This window comes from Anguilla rostrata, chromosome 3, assembly GCF_018555375.3.
Source record: "Anguilla rostrata isolate EN2019 chromosome 3, ASM1855537v3, whole genome shotgun sequence".
NCBI classification, from domain to species: domain Eukaryota; kingdom Metazoa; phylum Chordata; class Actinopteri; order Anguilliformes; family Anguillidae; genus Anguilla; species Anguilla rostrata.
The window spans coordinates 57686996-57706381 of record NC_057935.1 but is presented as its reverse complement, the minus strand read 5'-3'; the positions used below and the strand labels follow the sequence as shown (position 1 = coordinate 57706381).

The window sequence follows — 19386 nt, the reverse complement described above, 5'->3', positions numbered from 1 at the left end:
GCAGGCTTGTTTTCTTCCCCCATCGGAATGAGTTTTATTATTATTTTTAATCGGAGTGTGAAAGTTGCGAGTCAGTGTCTTTTGTGACGTCATCCTCATAAAAACTAACGTCTATGCCCAACGGTCGTAAAAGCTCGTAATGGCTGTGGGAATCGCACGTCTGTTGCCCGAATAATTTAAGCCAAATCCTGGACAGCATGCTTGCCGATACGTTTTGTGAGTTTAGTCTTCTGTAGATTGTCCCGAAGCATTATTTGAATTTTTCTGTATATTATCTTGATATTGTCTGGTAAATTAAATTACTCCCAGTAAAGACAGGGAAATGGTGCCCTCTACAGGAATTAATATGGCAGCACAGCCAATTTGTCACTATGTTCTTACCCGTGTGACTTCAAGCATTTATTCAAATAACGAAGGATTAAATGCAAAAATCCCAAACAACGTTAGTTCGCAAAGAAATACACTAATGAATTCATCTAGCGGCCCGTTCAATGAAAAATCACATTTTTAAATGTTTATGAATGTTACCGTGTGCCTTTTTTTCTTGCCGTCCACGGAGTACACTGTTTAGTTGTAGATGGTAGTTGCCATGGTTACAGAGGGCGTGATTTCTGTGGTTAACCGCAACCAGCAATAGTTGGGAGGAGAAGAGGGGGAAGGCACGGCACCACGCACCAGCGCTAGACTTGTAGCAAAGCCACATTGTCTAGCTAGATAGTTGGTTAAATCCTCCTTGCAAAAATTGGCAAGACACATATCAACTGTTGGGGTTTTTTGTAATGTTGCAGTGCTCGTGGGCGACCAGAACTAAATTTCTTCTGTTTCTTTCATTTTATTATTTTTTTTTGAAAAGACAAAATCATATCGTTTTTTCTGCATCCTAACTGCTTTGGCATTCACAACTTAGATAGCCTGCAAAAAAGCGCCAAGAGTATCATTTACAAGTAGAAAGGATTTCACCGGCCGGGCCTAGCGTTTTAACGACGTTTTTAACCCCGCCCCCTGAAAACCTGGCGTTTAGCCAAGGGGAAAAGCAAGCCAATCTTGGCACAGGATTTTCAACGGTTTTTTGCTGTTTTTGCTAAGCATCATTTAAAAATATTTACATAACATATATAAAATAACACATCAGCAAATAATTCACAGATTTCAGACAGTTTCAATTACCTTTAAGGGGGTAAATTAGGCGGAACAAATATGAAAAGCACTTAAGAAAAATTAGGCTAACCGCTTGTTAAAGGTCATTCCACACAAAGAAAGGCGATACCAAATGTTTTTACGAAAATGTTTATTTATTTAGTTAGCTCAAGTAATAAACTAGAACAGCGGCGAGGAAACCGTAAATATTAACTATACTCGATGCCGTGGTGCCGAACTGCTGTAGAAGACTGCGGACCCGCCATCAGACTCCAAAAATAAAATATAAAAAAGCCAGGATCTCAGGAATATTCTGTGTTCAACACCTGAAACAAAAAACAAGTTCCAGAATTTTCCCAGCAATCCCCTTAACAGTAATTTCCCAGTATGTGTTGTTTTCTGACAGTTGGTGTGGTGGCGCGTGATCGAAGTAAATTCTAAAGTGTATACTGACAAGCAAAAAGAAACCATTGGGAATGTTTGTTCACTCTTGCCCTTCGAAAGGCCAACTTTACCGTACGTATTTAACATTTTAACAGCAGGAGCGCTACGTAGGCTACAGCGCTGCATCAGTGGAGTGAACCATGTCTTACAAGCCATCAAGAAATCTGGTATTAACCTACCTGAAGAGTCTCACCCAGAGGACCAGGCCAAAGCGGTCACTGCAGCTGACCAGCTCCCATCTTGCACGGCTCAATCCAGACGCTCAGATACCCTCAACCTACACAAGGCAAATTCAAGAGATGAGTTCACAGCTCCAAGCCATCTATGAGCTACACATTTAAAGCCTAGTCTTACAAATGTCCCTCAGTACATGCATGTGACCATGTCTTAAACAACAATTTAACATCACTGGCTCTGTACTAAAGAACTGGTGACATTTATCATCCTGGACACCCACTCCTAAAAACAAACAAAAACAATGCAAAACTCACTCTGAAAAGAAAGTGTAAGAGATCAAGATGTAGTTTTAACAGCAAAGTTTTACTTTAATGCACTTTTCAAACGGGAGAAAAAAAAACCTCTAAACATTCAGTTCCAAGTACAAAACAAAGCCTCTGATCTCAGTGAGAACTTCCAAGGGAAAATGTCTCATTTTGAGGGAAGTGGCGAGAGGAGTCCAAAATGGGTGGAGAACGATCCCTTTTACAGGATTAGCAAAGTGGGGGTGGGCATCAGAACTACATGTGGGGGGGGGGGGACTCCAATGGTCAACATTAACAGGAGCCAAAATGGCCACTTTTAAGGATGCCTCCAAGGTTTGGAGGTAGAGTCTGGGGAGGAAGGGGTTGCATCAGTTAGTTTTGCCAAATAGACAGCACTTGAAATTTACCACGAAGTGCTCAATACAACTGGTCATACTTTTTTTTGGTCTTTTTTTTTTTTTTTAAATAAGAGATCTTGGAAGAGAGCACTGGAGGGCGTGGTGCAGGGAGGGAGGATTCAACGACCACTAAAAAAATGAACTCAGTCTGGAGGATGTGAACAGGAGAGCAAAAGGATTTACCTCACATTACAGGCCTATCTCCACATATGAACTAGCCAAGAGAGCAGCTTGCGCCTCACACGGTTCTCATGTCGGTAGGCCCAACACTCCTCCAAGGACAAGGCGGTTTTTTCCCCACCCAGTCGAACAGTAGCAGAGAGCACTTGGACGCAGTGAAGGATTATGGGACAACACAACCAGAAACGCCCAGCAGAACAGCCCAACTCATCACCCAATTCCCTCCCCTCCCCCTCCCCAACTTCTCATTTCTGCACTGAAATTTGGGTCCAGTTGTGAAGTTTAAATATCTCTTCTTTTTCTTTTTTTTTCTTTTTAAAAGGGGGTCATGCTGAAGAATAAATCCATCGCAACTCTGGGTTTGGATGCCTACTAGAGGGTTAGCCCAGCCAATCGGATAAACTCTTCACAACTTCCTACGGACTTCCCCCAGTCTGGAAAATTACTTCCTCCCACACTGACCATCAACTGCCCACACCCCTGAGATTTCTTTTAAAAATAACAGCAAACAAAACACTTCAGTCATTCAGCTGGTGCGGGTATGGAGGCAAATGATTTGTTTGACAAGGGAAAAAAATACCAAGAGTACTTTCACCAACTGTTTTAATAGGCTTCATGAAGCCGGAAGTTACCCAAAAACAAACAAAAAAATTCTTAAAGGTCATTTTGAGACAGAACAAAAAGCACATTCCTTTCCAAGCATGGACAATATTGGCAGTAACAGGTGTTGTTTTGAAGTCAAAGCGCAGGAGGACATTTCAGCCCAGGAAAACAGAACATATTAAAAATGAAAAACAAAAAAATATATATAAAGCTGAGCAGAAGTACTTGGTAGCAGGGCTGTGGGCTGCAGGTTTTTTTAAAAAAAAAAGTCTTGTGCCATATTGTGGCGATTTATTGGAAAGGAGCAAATTCCAACCTTGCTACACTAAAGAAATGCCATTACAGAATTACAGAAAACTATGAGGCATGTCACAGTCTATCATGAATTGATGGAAAGAAAAAAAAAATGGAAGTGAGCATTTAAAATAAAGTTTTAATGTGGGACCTTAAACAGGTCAAAGGTCAGTTAACATGTGGGAGATGTTCCGCTGTGAACCAGTTTTGGCGGGATCTCGGTCTTGAGACTTTATTACAAACAGGTTGGGGGGGGGGGGTTATTAAAGTTGTTAAAGCTACCAGGCTGTGTTTACCAGCAGATGCTTACTCGCGGAACAAGCCCGTTTGTATAGAGAAATTTATTTTAAAAACAGCCGTAAAGTTTTAGTTCGGTTTCCCCTTTACACAGCCCTATTCGGGGCCAACATTAAGTATTGAGCTTGTGGTACAGGAACCCTTTGTGAACAGTTTCGCCATTTTACAGAGACCAAAATGAAACGCAACAAGAGTAGTCACCTCCTAACGCTGCCATGTCCACTCCATCGCCCGCTGAAATGGAAATATACCTCAATTCAGATCACAAGAAAAAAAAAAAGAAAAGGAAAAAAAAAACTGCAGGACGAGAAAAAACAAAAATTCTTCGAAGAGCGCATCTTTATAAATACAGCCAGCGAAGGGATGGTCTTGAATCAGGAGGGATTTTTATTCGTGGGCTGCCGAGGACAAGAAGTAGGCACAGGTGTAAAGGCACTGAAGTACTAGGACATCTCTCCCCAAAAATCCCCAAAGCTACTTACCCCACCCCCCCAACCCCCATCCCCCCCAACCCCCCAAAAAAAAGAACAGTTGACTTACACTTCTACAGGGAGAAGCACAGGGGGCAGTACTGAAGATGCGCCATTTAGGCACGGCTTTGTCAATGTTTGCTTCTGCGTCCCGACAGGACAGACACACTTCCAAAGCTTAAAGCCAGCAGTGGAGCCGGTTTACCCCCCCCCCCCACCACCACAACCCCCCACCCCTGAACCGCCAACAAAGTTAGCGGCGACAAGCTTGGGCAACTCCAGTCATCCTCATGAACGGTTACTGCAGAGGAGGTGGGGCAAGATTGGGAATCCTAGTTTGAGATCTGCTACGCCACACCACCCCCAACCCCCGACCCCCAAGCATCTCTCTCAACTGAAAATGCGGGCAGGACACAGGCAACAGATCCGTAGTTAAGCTCACATTTCATATCATCCTACTGTGCTACTAGGAACCTTGCACGTGGACAAATGCTTTCTGATAAGGGGCAGGACAGAGGGGAAGACAAAAAGAAAAAGGAAAAAAAAAAAAAGCCTTAGCTTCTCCACCTACTCATACATACCGTAACTCTCAGTCATAGCTGTCCCTGTAGGATCCAGAGCGGTCACCATAGCTGGACTGTTCCCTAAAAAGAAGAAAGGCTACGTTAGCACAATGCCATAGCTTCACTGTTCTGCAGTGGCACTGAGGAAACAGGCATTCCCAGGTGATGGCAGCCATTTTGGCTCCTTACCTATCTCTGTAGTAGCCGCCGCCGCCGCCGCCGCCACCACCACCACCACTGGAGTATCTGCCACCACCACTCCTTTGGGAATATCCGCCACCGTAACCACGGTCACCACCACCGCTATAGCTCCGGTCTCCTCCGTAACTCCTGTCACCTCCATATCCTCCACCACCTATATAAAATACAAAGGGGGGACAAGTGGGGGGGACAGAGTGGGGAGACTTGTGACCGTTTTTTTTTTTTTTTTTTTTTTTAAACCCTTTCCCCTCCCAAACGTGTACAAAAATCAAGGAGGGCATGACAAAGCAAATGCAGACACCATTTTGCAATCGCCCGCCCTTACAGCCCTTACGAATAACCAGGCCCACCTCTTCCACCCCTGCTACCTCTGAAGAATCCGCCCCCTCTGCCGCCGGAGGGTCCGCCTCTATATCCACCACCAGACCTCGATCCAGACTTGCCAGCTTCGTCTACTCGGATGGTTCTGCCGTCGAGAGTCTACAAGAGGAGCAGGGAGGAAGAAGAAAAAAAAACAAACAAATAAAAAACAAGTATAACATTTAGCCCTTTGAAGGAGTAGGCTTTTCAGAATTCTAAGTCAGAGTTCTAGAACACGGTTTCTCAACCCTGCTGACCCTGGATGGGGACACCACGGGCGTCATGCATGCAGTGTTGATGTTCCAATTTTAAACACAGATATTCAAGAAATCTCAGACCTTATGACATTATTAGTACTCTCTTTAATCGACCTATTATCCTCTGTACTCAGTCTGTATTTTAAACTGATTAATTTCGGCAAGGTCACAAAAATTAAAGGGAGTGAATGGGAACCGAAAAACTGAAAAGGCATCTGATGTTGCTAGTATTCACGCTACGCAAATACAATGAGGTAAGCTCCACAAAATGACTTGTTTCACACCAAAGTGAAATATCCCTTTAATTGATCAGGATATCGGCTTCGACAAAAACCAGCATGCACAGAGGTTTCTTAGGACCAGGGTGGAGAAAGACTGTTCTAGAACTCCAGTGTTTTGAATCACCAGTAGCGAGCGTCACATCAGGATTAGAATGTTCAGTTCAGAACATTCTAAATCGCGTACTTGTGATCTTGCACAAAGATTTGTTAAATGTAGGCAAATTACCAGAGTAACTGTATCAAGACAAATTCATCAAACCCAAAAACAGTGACCTGGCGATGGTGAACGAGGCCTTACAATGGGCGGGGCCACGCGTCCTGCTGTCAATCACATGGCTTGTGAACCAATGAAGACACCACCCTAAGCCTTGAAACAGATTGTCTCAATCTCTCAATTCGGGGAGCCACATAGTTCCTGGTTACCCCCAGTTTTTTTTTTTTTTAAGCCTCCCACCAACTTCAGAGCCCCAGCCCTTATAATCAATACCAAACCCAAACTTCCGTGACCACATACAGCTCCACTCAGGTGAGTTCAACAGGTGAAATTACCTTTCCGTTCATGCCTTCCAGTGCGTCCTTGGCATCGTCGGGGTTTTCAAACGTCACAAAACCGAAGCCTCGCGACCTGTGCGTTTCCCTGTCTCTGATCACGTCAACTGAAACGCAAGAATCAACTAAATTAATAAATGGAGGCCACACTTACTGGCTCTCGTACATAAAAGCAATGCAGTGCAATAAATACGCATTCAAGTTTCTGGTTAGAATTCATAACATCGGATGAACGACAGCCAAGATTGCCTACCTTTCGAGATGTTCCCGTACTTTGAAAAGGCCTCTTCCAAGATCTCCTCTGTGGTGTCGAAGCTCAAGCTTCCGACGAAAAGTTTCCCTTCGTCAGACATGATGAATATCCTGCAAAATGAAGTGCCAGTCAAGAGTGTCAGTTAGCCAGCGCTCGCTACACCTTCTCTGCACTTTCAGCTGGAGTTGCATGGTTCAGAGGGTGCATTTCTAAATTACACAAACAAGCCAAACTAGAAACAACAGGATGACTGAATAGGTTTAAACAAAAGGTTTGAATTTTAATGTGAACAGTAAAATGGGAGGAACAGCTCTCCAGTTACCTTTTTGGCATAGGCTTGCTGCACTCATAGGTGGCAACAGAACTCTGCTGCTTAATCTGATTGGCTGGGGCAGTTTATCATTATGTTATAACGTGGCAGCGTATGACTCATCCTCCTAACTACGGTGTCCTCAAAATATGTACCGTCAACTCAGCGTACTGCGTACTCTTTAGTGTATATGTTTTAGTATGCAAAAATATTGTCCATGCTATTTTCCAATCAAACCGTGGAAGAGTTGCAAGATTTTTAACCATAAGTATGTTCATGTTGTAGTTACTGAAAGAAAATATTAGCGAAGCTACGTGTCATACTTATGGGAGCAAAACGGTCATTTACTTCCTGAAAAGTATGCTCCTGAATATACGCTGTGTTTTGAAATTGTATACTTGTGTTATTTCTAGAGTGTGTAGCAGATGTAGAAGTAAAACGGCCATGTGATGAAGTGTGATCAAAACTGAAGAGCGCAACAAGGCAAGAATGCTAGATTTCACCGGAAGGTTCTCTTCGTGTTTTCAGGTATAAGTGTAGGTATATTTTAGGATTTAGTAGATCGATGTGTCTTCTAGTTAGGTCATGCTGACGTCAAATATAGTAGTCCAATGACGGATTAAGCTGTTTCACTGGTACGTGTATTCTTGCAAGTGTACCTGGAGGTGTATTGTAACAGGAGAACACAAGTACAGTGTCGAACGCAGCCATACTTAGCGAAACCCCGGAAATAAGTATATACATTTAGAGTGTAGCCTATTTAACAACTACACTCAATAGTAGGCAAGTGTGCCGATTCAGACAGGGCCCTGGTCAGCAATTCAGTGCTGAAAACCGAACATGAATTACGTCCACTATGCCCAGTAGTAACAGCGAATTGTAAAGGCGGTTTGGCTATGCTAATATCCGTGGGTAGTCAATAATCCTCATTGTGGATAAGCAGTGCTTACCTGGCTCATAACTAGCATAGCCGATCATCTGCTAATTAGGCAAGTGTATGTTCGATGACTGCTGCTAGCTAGCAATTGCATGTTTCATCTTGCATGTTCAGCGCAGCAACAGAGAACATGTTGGATATGAATGAGCGCCACCAACGGAACTCCCGCCTACAGTACAGGAGATCGTATTTCATTGCGAGTATCGATTTTCCACTGGTTTATTAGGGAAAAGCCCGTCCCCGAAGTTAGGCGGAGTTATTCCGCGCGTCTGGGAGAAGTACCCGACCTGTGTGGCCGGTTTGTAACATTACCTGAGAAAGAAGCTGCGTCACTTTCTCCCACCAAAATCAACCCTGCCCGCACCGCGGCCATCTTAAAATTCCTCAGCGAAGCAGCACGGCCTACATTTTCCGCCAAACCACAGAGCCCCCAAATAACGCCACCACAGCCGGGATTCTGCCAAAACGCGTTTTAAGTACAATCAGCTACGAAGGTTACTCAACGCTAACCGTCAGCCACTATACACACATCAAACGTTGTAAACGTACGAAAAGCGGAATTTTAAGAAAAATATCCAGGAAATGAATTAAATCAGGAAAAAAGAACCAGCAAAAAAATAACCTAGTTACTAGCATATGTGCATTTTAAACTACATCAGCCACCTCGTCATGCAATTCAAATTAAAGACTTGTTCAACGTTACTTAGCGGTAAACAGCCATTTTGATTCACGCAAACGACAGTGAACTTAGCTAGCGAGGCTCCATGTGGTAGGTAGCTCAAAACTCCGAATCATACGACTGTAACCCACAAACAATTAGCTCATTATTCTAGCCATCTAGTAAATAAATTCAGAAGTTTCTATCAATATATCTGCACGTTCTTGACGCGAGTTGAACATACGAGTAAAATACTTCAGTAGCACTAAAGTTAAAGCTAGCTAACCTCCATTAATGGTGGGCGAGCTGGCTAGACTACCGTATATAGCCATTTTTCAGAAAATGAACCAAATTGAGAATGAAACAAAACCAATGGGTATATGTTATACGCAGATACATACGTTTTACCCTCCTTCCTCAAGCTGGTCTTCAGATGCTGGATATGACAACCCTACAGTCAATGAGACCGTGCAATTAAATGCCCCCCTTCTTGTGAGAAATCAGAAGTACAGGCTAACGTTACACACGCAACATCATGAATAATTACAAAAGGGCGTGTAGATAAGGCGTTGTTTTTAACCTCGCTGACACGGAAAGCTCGTCAGTGATTTGCCAATATGTGAGCGTTGTGAGCTATTGACCAATCGATGATACCTGAAATTTGCCCGCGGAGATAAGAGCAAACTGTCAGCAAATAGCGAAAGACTTTTAACGAAAGCCAGTTATACTCCCGGATATTAATAATTTTAATACCTGGTTCTAATGTCCAAACTTTAATTTGCCGTAATGGGCTGCTCTTTTAACATTGAACTGCCAATGTTATTAACCCCATCGAAAGCTTCCATTTTAAATTGTTCTTTTGAAAGTCTTCTATTTCGCCATTTTGTTTCCATGTTGCTCTCATTTATTTTTCATTTTATTAACGTTTCATTATAATTGTTCAATAAAGCTTTTAAATAAATCTGGGAACACAAGACAAATGTATTTGAGTCAACCAAATTCTAGAACCAAGAGCTGATTATAAAATTACATAACTCAAAATGTAATAAGAAACATAATCGGTTTTGTTATAACCTGATTGCATTCAAAATGCTTCCTGTTATTTATACAAATGTATTAATGGAATTGTATTATCACAATACAGCAGTATGTTTCTGAGAAGTTGGTGTTTTTTTTTCTTCTTTTTTTTCTTTTCTTTGAACGTGTAGCTACAGGACAGGACACACACTCAGGGAGTTTTTACCTAGTTTGCTTTTTTGGGGTTCAACTCTAGTTTCTGCCCAGTTTTACTTGTTTCTCTGCAAAGCATCTTTGATAGTTCTCTATAAAAAGCACTATACAGAAAGACTAATCGGAAATTAGCATATTTTTCTAAGTATCCTGGGTACATTACAAATTCTTCATTTTTGTTTTTGAATCCAGATACATAGACAATCACTGATCTTTGTCTTCAGTTTGAAGCACTCACAAGAGTGAACATTCACCGGAAATGCAGGACAAAGAGACAAGCCAGCTAGTTTATAGACCTAAAACCGGTCCTGTGGAAATTAGTGGGCGTACCACTGTAGCTGGGGGAGACAGCCTTCCCTGAACTCTCCAGTGAACCTATCTGGAATGCTCAAACGGATCTGTTTCAGCCCTACCATTGGATTCATTGGCTTGAGTCTTTCCCTACCACATGGCAGTTTACAGATTGCTCTGATAGTTAAGGATCTCCCAGAAGCCAACAAGGTAAATTGGCTTTTCCTGCTTTTCCACAGAAATCCTGTCACAACCTGGCACGTAAATGACAAAAGCAGGAGACCACACATGGAAATTACAGGACAGATTTTTATTTATTAAAAACATACAAAAAGGGTGGAGGAAAATGTGCAGAAGTCTATATGCCATCAGTTGTGTAAGCATGTGCAGGGATTAGTGAAAAAGTTTCACAGCAAATGTTTTAAAATGCAACACCTATAATCAGCTTACTAGGAGGGAGCAAACAAGCCTGCCTGGAACGGGAGAGGTAAACAGGGCATGACCTTCAGGGTGCGTTCCAACCGATTAATTTCTCACCTCCTTGCTTCCTGTTCTTGCCCGCTTTCCTAGTATGGAAGGCCAAACGGGTCAAAAAGGTGAAAATCACATCTGGAATCACTCAATGTGAGCACATTCCATTCGCTCTTTTCATATTCATATATTCAACCTTTGTCTTGTGAGGTCCTTGAATGACCCAGAAATCGATTGAGGTGCGCCACCTTTTAAGGACATTCGAACCTGTTAAAGGTCCACGAAACTGAAATCTGTGAATTCTATGCTAATGTGCTTTAATACTTGTTTGGATTCACAAACGACCAAGGGATATTTTAAAATGAGTAGTAAAAAAAAAAAAGAAACGAAAAGCCTGTGCCAAAAATTTGCTTTCTTTCCCCCTTGGCCTAATGCCAGGTTTTCAGTGTGTGTGTGTGTGGGGAGGGGGGGGGGGGGTTAACTGGGTCCAGTGAAATATTTTCTACATGTAATATGTAAATGACACGCTGACCTTGCTCCTTCCCTGGATGCAGAAAAAGCAATACACTTTTGTTCTTTTCACCAAGACCCACAGGCAATGCAATATTACAATAACCTGTACAGTTAATATTTTCAGTGCCCATTTTCCCCTAGAGCTGGTCACAGAACATGGTGGATGGGTAAGTAGGCCTATCGTTAGCTAGTGACAAATGGCTTTCAAGCGTGGACATGTGGAATCAAACTAACAGAATTTAATGTATTTGACCCATTTGGACTTCCATACAAGGCCTTTTGTTCCAGAGGAAGAAAGGAATTGTGGAAAATTAAATTGGCAATTGGAACGCACCGTTAGTTTTAAAGCAGTGGCTCTTAACTCCAGGAACCAAAGAGCTGCCTACAAAAACCAAGCAATGCAGGAGAGCCATCGCATCAGTTCCCAAAAGAAAAAAGGAAATGACTCCATTTGGTTAGTCATCCCTATTTCCTTCGGCTCGTTTAACTTCTGCATTTTGGATTATTAGACAAACTGTTACACCACACACACACACAAAAAAGACCATTCCACAGACAGACGATATAAAATAAATAATTTAATAAGTCATCAAAACTCAGGTGACTGCAGTGGGGGGCCCAAAAATGCACATTCTGCATGAAGACCGGGGCGCAGAACCCCACGTTCCACACGTCCCCAGGACAGGACTGCAGTCACACTGCCGGCAGGTCTGCCAGACTCCAAAAATCCAAGTGCTCTCCAATATCCTCAGCGCTCAGTGCCTGAAAAAAAAGAAAAAGAAAATTCTAGCATTTCACCTGTAATTTCCCAGTATCCATCCAAGAGGTGAAGGAAGGAGAAAAGGACCACATTTCAGCAGTAAATAAATTTTTTTTTTGGGCTCCCCACATACTCGTTTCCGCAAGTACCTGTCACCTAGCAACTGATTTGCACCTGGAGCACTATTCTTATAAGGAATCTGGACCAAAAGCAAATAATCCAGACGGGCAGGACAAACCTGCCCCTGCTCCACACCAAACTCCCACCCCCCACCCCCCACCCCCATTCACAGGTAGAAAATGCACAATTGCGGTGTTAATTGTTTATTTTGAGCTATGGCAACCATGAGTCTGAAGCAGTATTGCTCAGGTAGTGGCAGAGTTAGCCTTAGCAGGGTGAGAAAGCTAGATTAAAAAAATAAAAAAAAGTTTAAAGCCAGGAAGTTAGTACTATGGCAGAGCCAATCTATTTAGAATTATTTTTGCTGTAGCAAATTTCACCTGTTTACCGACAATGCAGCTGCAAGAAACTTAAGTTGCCTGGCTAGTATCTACCTAGCTATTCGATGATTTGTTTGCATCCAATCTCTCTCAACCTCATTTTCTGTTAGCTAGCTTTAGCACCATCTCTGCAGTCTCTCTGAGCAGAAATCTAACCAAATATGAACAAAAGTGCTCCAAAACAGACATGCAAACCGCAGCTTTTACCAAGTTTACACTTCAGTTGTCATTTTTGGAATAAATTCCCAGCAGTCCACTCATTTATATGAAACTTCAATTTCCTACAGTCTATCGTACGGCATTCACTATTGCCCACGACAACCTAAGGATGGCATTTGTGTCCACCTTAAAATTCTAGAAACCAATTGAGACCCAAGGACCCAGCTGAGGCGAGTTTAGTAGTTGTTCATGGGAACCAATTGATGAAGAGGCAAGGAACGACCAGTGAACATCCCGCGGCTCTGAGGGAAAGACTGAGCCCAACTGCAATGACTTCCATCAACAAATTTCATCAACCAGAGGAACAAAGACAACAGTAATTGGAGGGTGCTTTACTGGTTACTTCATGGCAATTTACAGAGACCAGAAAGCATCCAATGGCTGTCCGCTGCTCGTTAACAAGAATAATCCTTGACAAGAGAAGCTTCCCCCCCCTTTCTTGACTTGGTAGGTGGTATTATGACATGCTTATTATCCCTAGATGAGACAACTGATGTGTTTGAACAGCAGAAATACAACTTAGTAGTGCATCATTGGAGTGAACGATCTCACCAAGCAAACAAGCCATCAAGAAACCTGGTATTAACCTACCTGAAGAGTCTCATCCAGAGGACCACGTCGAAGCGGTCACCGCAGCTGACCAGCTCTCATCTTGCACGGCTCAATCCAGACGCTCAGATACCCTCAACCTACACAAGGCAAATTCAAGAGATGAGTTCACAGCTCCAAGCCATCTATGAGCTACAAATTTAAAGCCTAGTCTTACAAATGCCCCTCAGTACATGCATGTGACCATGTCTCAAACAGGCTCTGTACTAAAACTGCTGACATTTATAGTCTTAAGACACCCACTGCTAAAAAATGCAAAACACTGAACAGTAAGTGTAATACAGATTTAGATGTAGTTTTAACAGCAAAGTTTTACTTAAATGCACAAGGAGGGGGGTGAAAAACCCATTCAGGTCTAAGTGGGAAAAAAAAAAAAAAAACCTCTGGTTTCAGTGAGAACTTCCAAGGGAAAAGGAAAAATGTCTCATTGTGAGGGCAGTGGAGTGGTCCAAAATGGGTGCAGAACTCCGCATCTGCAAGATTACCAAAGGGGGAGGGGCATCTGAACTAGAGATGTGGGGGGAGGGGGACGCCAAAGCTCAACTTTAACAGGGGCCAAAATGGCCACTTGTAAGGATGCCTTCAAAGATTTGGAGGTGGAGCTTGGAGAGGGGGCAGTGAATATTAAAAGTAGACAGCGCTCAATTTACCATGCAGTTTAATGGAGCACTTGAGGGGGAAGAAAAAAAAAAAAACCTACAACCAGAGTTGTCATCTTGGAAGAGAGGACTGATGGGTAGGAGGGAGGATTCAACGAACACTAAAAAATGAACTCAGTCTGGAGGATGTGAACAGGAGAGCAAAAGGATTTACCTCACATTACAGGCCTATCTCCACATATGAACTAGCCAAGAGAGCAGCTTGCGCCTCACACGGTTCTCATGTCGGTAGGCCCAACACTCCTCCAAGGACAAGGCGGTTTTTTCCCCACCCAGTCGAACAGTAGCAGAGAGCACTTGGACGCAGTGAAGGATTATGGGACAACACAACCAGAAACGCCCAGCAGAACAGCCCAACTCATCACCCAATTCCCTCCCCACCCCCACCCCCCCCGCAACTTCTCATTTCTGCACTGAAATTTGAGGGTCCAGTCGTGAATGAGTTTGAGTATCATTAAACTTAAGGTCTCCTGGCTAGTTTGCCTAGACACTGTGATAAACAAACTCTTCACTACTTCCTTAGAAGTCAGGCTACCCAGAATTACTCCCTCCTTTATGTCGCAATTGACCACCCCATGCCCAACTGCTTTGGCTGAGGTTTCAGTCTTTTTTTTTTTTTTTGTCCAGGAGGCACACAGGATTCGTTTTGAGGCACAACAGGAAAATCAAGTAGTACTTTCAACCAACTGTTTAATAGGCTTCATGAAGCCAGTTTACAAAAAGAGATTCTTTAAGGTTGTTTGGAGACACACAGAACAGAGAGCACATCTTTCCAAGCAGGGACAATATTGGTAGTAACATTGTTCTTGAAGTTCAGAAGATTTCAGTCCATGAGAGCAGAGCACATTTAAAATTCAATACGTTGCAAAGAACACGAGAACTTTGGGAAATGGCCAGAAATGGCTGGCCTTTCACACGAGTGACCAGACTTCATGGTACCAGTTTCAATCGTATGACGTTTTATCCAACTCAAGTCACTTTTTCCATTTACTTTTTTTCTTTAAATAAAAGAAAGGTGGTTTATTGGAAAGGGGCAAACCACCTTGTGACAAAAGAAATGCAACTGAACCCAAGAGAATTAAGTCTTTCAGGTAAATTATCGCTTGTCATGGTTCCCGAATAAATTTTAAAAGAGGGGGGGGAAAAAACCAAAAAAAACCCCATCTGATCAGCTTTTAGGGTTGGGAGCTTGAATAGATACTCACAGGGGAAAGGTTTCAGAACACTAAAGCTGTTCCACTGGGAACAAACTCGAGATGAATCTTGGATTTGGAATTGAATGTGAAGAAGTTCTGCTGGAGGGTTGGTGCCAGGGAGTTTCAAAGAACTAAAAGCTGCCAGGCTGTGTTTAACAATATACAGACTTACTCATGGAACAAGCCTGTTTGTTTATAGAAATTTGTTTTTTAAAAAAACAGCTGTAAAGTTTTAGTCCGGGTTTCCCTGTAGACTGCCTTCTCTGGGCCAACATTAAGCAATGAGGTCGTAGTACAGGAATCCTTCGTGAACAGTTTTCGCCATCATACATTGACCAAAATTAAATGCTACAGGAGTAGTCGCCTCCTAAAGCTGACACGCCCACTCTAAATTAAAAAAAAAAAAAAAAAAACGGGCTCGCTAGAGAGACTTCTGCTGCTTAAACAGAATTGTACTACATTCATCACAAAAAACCACTTGGAGGAGGAACAAAACAAACAAAACAAAAACAAAAAACAAAAAAAAAAAAAAAACTCAAAAATTCTTCGAAGAGCGCATCTTTATAAATACAGCCAGCGAAGGGATGGTCTTGAATCAGGAGGGATTTTTATTCGTGTGCAGCTGAGGACAAGAAGTAGGCACAGATGTAAAGGCACTGAAGTACTTGGACATCTCTCCCCCACCCCCTCCCTGCTGAAATCCCCCATAGCTACTTACCCCCTTAAAACAGTTCAATTATGCACAAACGCACAGGGCTGGCATTCAAGGCGTGCCACTTAGGTGCTGCTTTGTCAACATCTGATTCTGCGTCCCGACAGGACAGCGACGCGTCCAGAGACTATCCAGGAGTGCACGTGGAGAGACCCACCTCCGGTCCCAGCGAGAGCAGGACATTTGAGACGCCGGTCTAGTGAACTGTGGCCGCACAGGAGGTGGGCCAAGACCGGGAATTCTAAATTGAGATCTGGATCCACTATCGCATTTAAGCATCCTTCTCAAAATGAGGGCAAGCGTCTGACAATGACAAGTTGAAACGGGTTCAATTCTAAGGCCATATTTCACATCTACCTACAGCACTACAGGAACCCCTGCATAATGGACAATGCTTTCTGGCAAAGAGGTGCAGGGAAAGAGCTTCGCTTCTACGCCTACTCATACTCATACTTACCATAGCTGTCATAGCTGTCCCTGTAGGATCCAGAGCGGTCACCATAGCCAGACTGTCCCCTAATGGAAAAAACAGTGTTAGCACATTATTGCCATAGCTCAACCCTTCTGCAGTTGCACTGAGGCAATAGGCGTTCCCAGGAGACGGGTGCCATTTTGGCTCCTCACCTATCTCTGTTGTAGTAGCCGCCACCGCCGCCGCCAGAGTATCCGCCGCCACCACTCCTTTGGGAATATCCACCACCGTAGCCACGGTCACCACCGCTATAGCTCCGGTCTCCTCCATAACTCCGATCACCTCCATAGGACCTGTCTCCACCTCCATATCCTCCACCACCTTGCAAAAAAAGATACGCGGGGAGGGGGGCGGGAGGCGAGCAGGGAGATTCGTGACTGTCGTCTGACCCTTTCCCCTTCCAAACGTGTACGAAAAATCAAGGAGGGCATGACAAAGCAAATGGAGACACACCATTTTGCAATCGCCAGCCCTTACCTCGCGAATAACCAGGCCCACCTCTTCCACCCCTGCCACCTCTGAAGAATCCGCCCCCTCTGCCGCCTGAGGGTCCGCCTCTATATCCACCACCAGACCTCGATCCAGACTTGCCAGCTTCGTCTACTCGGATGGTTCTGCCGTCGACGGTCTACAAAAGAAACAGGGGGTGGTAGCTTAGTTGTAAAGGACAGGGCTGCCACATACTATTAATCACAGTTTCACAGCTCCAGGCATCAGATTAATACAAAACACCCATCATCAAGTCTTATCCACCTCAGATCCCCAACCTCTCACAATGCTGTAAAACCAATCCTGAGCGAGCTCCTGAAAAGGTGCTAGCATCACACAGGAGAAATTACCTTTCCGTTCATGCCTTCCAGTGCGTCCTTGGCATCGTCGGGGTTTTCAAACGTCACGAAACCAAAGCCTCGCGACCTGTGCGTTTCCCGGTCTCTGATCACGTCAACTGAAACGCAAGAATTCAGTAAACTTAGCAAAGGCCATTCTTTGCAGTTATGACCAATGTACCACAAAACTGGTACGCAGTCGAACAAACTGGGTCAAAATTCGTCACGTCATCATTAGCCACGGGATACAGAAAATAAGATCACTTTTTGTATGTCGCTTTGGATAAAAGCGTCTGCCAAATAAATGTAATGTAATGATCACTTACTTTTCGAAATATTGCCATACTTCGAAAAGGCCAACTCCAAAGATTCTTCGGTGGTATCGAAGTTCAAGCCTCCGACGAAAAGTTTTCCCTCATCCGACATGTTGAATATTCTGTAAAAAAAAAAAAAAAAAAATTAAAATAAGGGTCAATTGAGCTAAAGCTAAAAGGTGCACAATTAATTCACACATGACGTGACTGTAGATTAAATCTGCATCTACCGACCTTACTTAAGTACGTCAAACTCAGAAATTAAGTTAGACATTACACAACACAATCTCAGTGTTTTCAAAGCATTTTTATTCATTTTAAAGTTTTCCTGCCAGCGTCATCGTTGTGGCGAACAATGCCACTCAAGACAATGCCGCGAAACTGAAAACGAGGCTGCGCCATTTTCTCCCACCACATCAACCCTGCCCCGCGGCCATCTTTAAACCCACCCCCCAAAGCAGCCATGGCCTACATTTCTCCAAACCATGGCTAGCTATAGCCCCTTCAAAAAAAAACTCGAAAAAACCGGAATTAAACCCAAAACGCATTTTAAGTACAATCTGCTACAAAGACTAACGCTACTCATCGCTATCGATTACTAGACTATCCGGAACACAATTATTTTTATTATTACAATCCGTCTGGGTAACGACGACGCAGCTTTTCAAGCTAACCAACGAAGAACGTCGCTACGTGATGCACTGCAAACGAACAAAGGCTAGCAAACATTACCACTCAGCCATTTTGATTCACGCAACGGTTGGGCAAATTACCGTTACCGTTAGACTATGGACTTCACACGCCAATGAAAGTTCGAAAGGGCACGAGAACCAGCTTGTTACGGTTGTTGTTACTCTAGTCTACCTGGTAACATTCAGCTCTCAATTCAGGCTAGTTTAAAATATTTTTACATTTCTAAATACTTAAATCATGAAATCCAAATTAATAAATAATCTGTTTTGCAAAAAAAAACCAAAGTGATTAAGGTGGAAATAAGCGTTACACGCGGTGAAAAACAGCTGGTTACCTGGTTTCGGTCTCCTTCAAGCTGGTTTTCAGGCGCCAGAACGCATACGAAGGTTCAATACAGATGCTGCAGCAAAATGTCCTCCCTTTTGTGACAAATATACGCAGCTACGTCATGAATAATTACAAACCGGGCGTGTCAAAGCAAGATTATTTGTGTTGTTTTTTACCTTGATCACTGGGGACACTGTTCTGTGATTTGTCCACATGTATCACGTGGGTAATACACACCAATCGACGAAGTCTGCGCATTAGCGCGAAGATAAGACCATCTGCTCGGTGAAAACGGTATTAACCCTTCCCCTTCGTTACCAAGTACCCGCCAACTACGTGCCGGTGCATTGTATTGGCTGATAAGATACGGGGTTGAGTACATCATGGCATATAATACGAAAGCAATAAATACTTTTAGAATATTTTGTGCAATCATATTTTTCTGTTGGAGTTACATTTCATTATATGGGTGTTCCTACGGATTCGACGATAAATGAAATACGTGATTACCACGTCACAACATGATAAATTCATTTGTGTAGGGAGGCAGATGGCCAACGTGCTGCGTATTGGCTACATAAATGTGTAAATTAGAATTTTTGTCGCTACTACTGCTACTTTTGCTAGTTCTGTAGTTCTGTGGCATGCATTTCGTGGCACTGCAGTTTATAGTTTATCTCTAGGAAAGAGATGTATGAGCAGGATTGTGAAGGGCATGGAGGTGGGGTGGGAAGGTGGCGCTGTGGTTATGATGATAAAACAGTAGAGTACTTATTATTATTATTATTATTTGTGCAGCTTGCATTTGCTTACAGTACACAGGACATAGCAGCGTCATGGCTGTCACACACCTCACACGTATGCTCACTAGGGGGCGGTGTTGCTTCACCGCCAGCTCTGTTGCAGCAGATCTTGCAAG

General features: G+C 43.2%; 2 protein-coding genes across 7 annotated transcripts; both read right to left on the bottom strand.

Moving 5' to 3' along the window:
- Positions 1–1271: 1271 nt before the first annotated feature.
- Positions 1272–18626, bottom strand: LOC135251304 (cold-inducible RNA-binding protein B-like). 5 transcript variants are annotated; one of them, XM_064328626.1, is made up of 8 exons: positions 18475–18626; positions 17460–17569; positions 17146–17252; positions 16784–16934; positions 16459–16627; positions 16292–16350; positions 1761–1858; positions 1272–1463 (listed from the first exon to the last, which is right to left on the bottom strand). In XM_064328626.1, the coding sequence occupies exons 2-7, from the start codon at positions 17557–17559 to the stop codon at positions 1854–1856; spliced, it is 591 nt and encodes a 196-aa protein (XP_064184696.1). In that variant the 5' UTR covers positions 17560–17569; positions 18475–18626; the 3' UTR covers positions 1272–1463; positions 1761–1853. The 5 variants fall into 5 exon arrangements, with proteins under 5 accessions (XP_064184696.1, XP_064184694.1, XP_064184695.1 ...); XM_064328624.1 differs by lacking the exons at positions 1272–1463; positions 1761–1858 and adding exons at positions 11745–11941; positions 13250–15744; XM_064328625.1 differs by lacking the exons at positions 1272–1463; positions 1761–1858 and adding exons at positions 11745–11941; positions 13250–13347.
- On the bottom strand, positions 3228–9234 carry LOC135251305 (cold-inducible RNA-binding protein B-like). 2 transcript variants are annotated; one of them, XM_064328629.1, is made up of 7 exons: positions 9076–9234; positions 6770–6879; positions 6517–6623; positions 5420–5549; positions 5058–5223; positions 4887–4949; positions 3228–4233 (listed from the first exon to the last, which is right to left on the bottom strand). In XM_064328629.1, the coding sequence occupies exons 2-6, from the start codon at positions 6867–6869 to the stop codon at positions 4895–4897; spliced, it is 558 nt and encodes a 185-aa protein (XP_064184699.1). In that variant the 5' UTR covers positions 6870–6879; positions 9076–9234; the 3' UTR covers positions 3228–4233; positions 4887–4894. The 2 variants fall into 2 exon arrangements, with proteins under 2 accessions (XP_064184699.1, XP_064184700.1); XM_064328630.1 differs by having other exon boundaries at positions 5438–5549.
- Positions 18627–19386: the final 760 nt, after the last annotated feature.